General features: G+C 63.4%; 1 protein-coding gene across 1 annotated transcript; it reads left to right on the top strand.

Annotated features, from left to right (window-relative positions):
• The first annotated feature begins 1,991 nt into the window (after nt 1-1,991).
• Nucleotides 1,992-3,533, top strand: LOC142775159 (uncharacterized). The gene is made up of 2 exons (XM_075876501.1): nt 1,992-2,357; nt 2,442-3,533. Exons 1-2 carry the CDS (start codon nt 1,992-1,994, stop codon nt 3,531-3,533), a joined length of 1,458 nt encoding a protein of 485 aa, XP_075732616.1.
• Nucleotides 3,534-4,097: the final 564 nt, after the last annotated feature.

Raw genomic sequence — 4,097 nt, 5'->3', positions numbered from 1 at the left:
CAGCCAATCATGGCTAGCTCCCCACCCGGAACGAGCCGAGGCCGCCACTCGAGCGTTCTTCAGTGGAACGTCAACTGGCTGGGGCGGCGGAGAGACGACCTGGCAGAGCACCTTCCGCGGAGTGATTACGACGTGCTTGCACTGCAGGAGGTGTATGCCCGGGTGGAGGACCTTCGCCTGCCGGGGTATGTTGGATACAGCAGCAGGACTGGCTGCACCCTGGCGACCTGCCATTATGCCCCCTGCCTGAACGACGGCCACCAGCAAGAGCGTTCCTGGTGTGCTGTCTACGCCAAGCGGGAGCTCCCGCAGGCAGAGGTGAAGGTGGCTGACCTGGTTGGAGGCCCCTTTGAATGCTGCGCCGTCCGCATTTACATCGGGGTGCAGGACACCGCTGTGGCCAGCATCTACCTTTGGCCGGGCCAGCCCTGGGACCCCAGATGCCTCCGGCAGCTGGCGCATCGCCTGGGCAGGGAGTTCCTGCTTTGCGGGGACGTCAATGCCAATCACCCAGCCTGGGGTGGCCGCAGGACTGACGCTCGAGGCAGAGAAGTGCTTGATATCTTCCAGCAGCTGGGGCTGGCGATCCTGAACTCGGGTGCCAACACCTTCTTCCGTCGTGGGCACCAGGCCACCAGCACTGCTATAGATCTCAGAGTGGGCACAGAGGGTTGCCAGTACGCCTGGTCACCATTCCCGGACACCTGGGGCTCGGACCACCTGCCCATCCTGCTGTCCCCCTTTAGAGGTAGGGCTCCACGGGACCGCGAGTACCGCGTGGTAGATTGGCAGGTCTACCGGTGGCTACTCAAGCAGGACACGAGCAGCGTGGACCTGCTGCAACTGGTGGCCCACAGTGCGAGGGCAGCAACAGTCACTGCCAAGGTCCAGCAGGGGCAGCCCGTCCTGGACATCCGGCACCTGGCTCTGAGGGTGGCACGGTGACGTGCAGAGCCGCAAGCCCTGAAAAAGGCCCAACTGGAGCTCTGGACGGTCTTCCGGAGAATCGATGCCATCTGCAGACGCCACGCACGCCGGCGCCGGAACCAGGGCTGGCAGGGCGTGTGCGTCTCAATCAACCGCTCGCGCGATGGGACCAAGGCCTGGCGCCTGCTGAAGTGCCTGCTGATGGCGCCCCGGGTCTTGAACCAGGGACTGTCCCTGGCTCTTCACCTTTCCATCACGGCTGCAAACCTGGCAGAACGGCTGGCTGATCAGTTTGCTGCCAGAGACATAGCCCCACTGCCTGCTGCACCACCGCTTGCTGCCCTCCCTTGCCCTGCCTCCTGCCATCATCCCAGATGGGTGTCCGCGCAGGTGCGGGAGCTGTGCGGAGAGCCCATCGGGATACACGAGCTGGTGGCGGCCCTCGAGAAGACCAAGCGACAAAGTGCTCCAGGGGCCGACGGCATCACCTTCCAGATGCTCCGCAACCTGGATGGAGGTGGCCGTCAACGACTCCTGGAGTACTACAACGACGTCTGCTGCACCAGAGTCTTACCCGAGTCCTGGCGAACTACGGCGGTGGCGCCAATCCTGAAGCCCCGGAGGAAGGCCACGGCTCTCTCCTCGTACCGGCCAGTCTCTCTCACCTCTGCACCCTGCAAGGTGATGGAGAGGGTGGCTCTAGAGAGACTGGAGTGAATTTCCGACCACTTGGGCTTCTTCCCGAAGCAGCAGACGGGCTTCAGGCGACACCTGTGCACGGCAGATTCGATCTCGGACGTCGTCGCTACCCTCGAGGACACCAGGAGCAGCGGGGACGTGGCCATGCTGCTGCTGCTGGAAGTGGAGAGTGCCTTCGACGGACTCCCACACGTGGTGGTCGAGGCGGCCCTGGACCACCTCGGCATCAGCGGGAGCCTCCGAGGCTTCGTGACCGCCTTCCTGTCCAGGAGGACCTTCCGTGTCCGTGTGGGGCAACCAGCCAACCCAGGGACATCACTGCTGGTGTCCCACAGGGTTCAATACTGAGCCTCTTCCTCTTTAACATGGCACTAGCAGGACTTCCGGCGTCCCTCACAACAGACACCAAGTTCCCGGCCCGCTGCTCCGTCTACGCAGATAACGTGGCACTCTGGGTCCGGGGACCAAGGCAGTCCATCCCAGCCATCAGGAGATCACTGCAGGCGGCCCTCGATGCAGTGATAACCTACCTCGGAGGCATCGGGCTTAAGGTCTCTGCCACCAAGACCGAGGCCCTGCTGATTCACCCGCTGGCGGCAGCTCACACCCACGTGAGACGGCTGAGGGTTGACAACCGCAGCCTGCCTTGGAGGCTGGTGGTGAAGTACCTGAGGCTCACCATCGACCACCGGCTCACGTGGATCCCGGCTGCCAAGGCTGCTGCCACCAAGGTGCGGCGCGTCCAGGGCGCCATCAGCAGGCTGCAGCTGTGTGGCCGCGGCTGATCCACCAAGTGAGCCCTCCGGCTCAACCAGGCTGCGGCGTCCTCGGTCCTCCTGTACGCCTTCCCGCTGGTGAACCTGACACCGGCCAGGAGACGCCTGCTGGAGGGACTCCACAGGGGTGCACTGAGGGCCATCCTGGGGCTTCTCAAAAGCTCGCCGGTGGCAGTGACTCTCGCGGAGGCTGGAGAGTGGCCCCCGACGTTACGTATGCTCCAACGTGCGCTGGGCCACAACGACCGCCTTCACCGCGCCACCGACGGCAGGGCCCTCCTGGAGCGTCTACGCAGTCAGCCAGGATCATGGATGGGAGGCCTCTGCCTGCTGTACCACCAGATGGTCCCGGATCCGCCAGTCCCGGTTACCTCTCCACCGCCTCACCACCAGCCACCAGAGGCCAACCTCTGCATGGAAGAGGCAACCAAGCGACGGACGCCTGCGGCCGCACTGCAACAGGCGGCCTACTGCAAGCTCCAGGAACAACTGGAGGGACGGCTGCAGGTGTTCACGGACGGATCTGTGATGCTGGACGGGACCGCAGCGGCCGCATGCGTAATCCCGTCCAGAGCCAACAGCAGGCAGTGCAGGCTACCCTTCCCGGCGAGCTCCACGGCTGCGGAACTGGCTGGACTCCATCTCGCGGTAGACCTGTTGGCCGAGGACATCCCCCTTGAGCCGGCCACGGTGTTGTGTGACAGCAAGGCGGCCCTGCAGACCCTGGCCAACTCCCGCCGTGCCAGACTGACGGCCTGCCTCCTGACAGCCAAGGTTCGGGCCCTCACTGACGCCGGGGCGTCCGTCTCCTTCTACTGGCTGCCCTCCCACGTGGGCATCACTGGAAACGAGAAGGCGGACACACTCGCCAAGGCTGCCCACCAGCCTGGTACCCCCTACTCCTCTGCCGTGGCGGCCAGAGACTATTCGCAGGCCCGTCTCAAGAGGCTCCTCGTCACCGTCCACCCAGACCCGAGGGTGGCCAGCGGGCGAGGACCAAAGCCTCTCCCAGAGACGGGCCTCACCAGGAGAGAACGGGCCTCCCTGTTGCGAGTGCGGACCGGCTGCGTGTGGAAAGCGGCCCGCCGCCACGCCAAGGGCCTCTGCCCCTCCCCGGCCTGCAGCCGTTGAGGAGACCCAGAGACCCTCGAAAACCTCCTCTGTGCCTGCCCTGGCTTAGCACAGGAACGCTTGAGGGCCTACGTGGCCTACAGGAGACAGGGTCTGCCCGTCTCCACCCTGGAACACCTGCTGTTCCCGTCTCGTCCACATCCAACAGCACTCCGCAGCCTAGCGGAGTTCGTGGAGGAGTCAGGAATCGCTGCCTACCACTGATCCTAGGAGCCATGCTGCCCTTGCCCTTGCCGACGACCTGCTGCTCGCGCTGAAGCGGACCGGACATCCCTCCTTACACACCACACACTATTTCTCCTATTCTCTTTCATCCCACTCCACCCCACCCCAAAGGCACTGCGCCGTGCCGCCTGTAGGCAGACAGAAATTAGGTGCCTTCTCCCTTTTCCTCATGAACCACTAACAACAACAACATTTGGACCGTGCTGCGCGCAAATGACTTTCTTGAAAGTAATAAACTCAGTTCCCTGTTATGTACGCTTGGTATTATGGCTACCGTGGACATAACACAATGCAAATAGGGTTATTTGTTCCTAACAAATTCAATCTCCCCGCCTTTCA

The sequence above is a fragment of the Rhipicephalus microplus genome, chromosome X (genome assembly GCF_043290135.1).
Source record: "Rhipicephalus microplus isolate Deutch F79 chromosome X, USDA_Rmic, whole genome shotgun sequence".
In the NCBI taxonomy this organism is placed as follows: Eukaryota; Metazoa; Arthropoda; class Arachnida; order Ixodida; family Ixodidae; genus Rhipicephalus; species Rhipicephalus microplus.
Note: the sequence above shows the minus strand (reverse complement) of the source record. Positions and strands in the feature narration are given on the sequence as shown.

What these genes read in the sequence shown, in the direction of transcription:
- LOC142775159 (XM_075876501.1), top strand. Translation starts at nt 1,992, where the DNA reads ATGGCACTAGCAGGACTTCCGGCGTCCCTCACAACAGACACCAAGTTC. An exon ending in CCAAGGCTGCTGCCACCAAG is followed by an intron (nt 2,358 to 2,441) that starts GTGCGGCGCGTC and finishes CGGCTCAACCAG; the next exon opens with GCTGCGGCGTCCTCGGTCCT.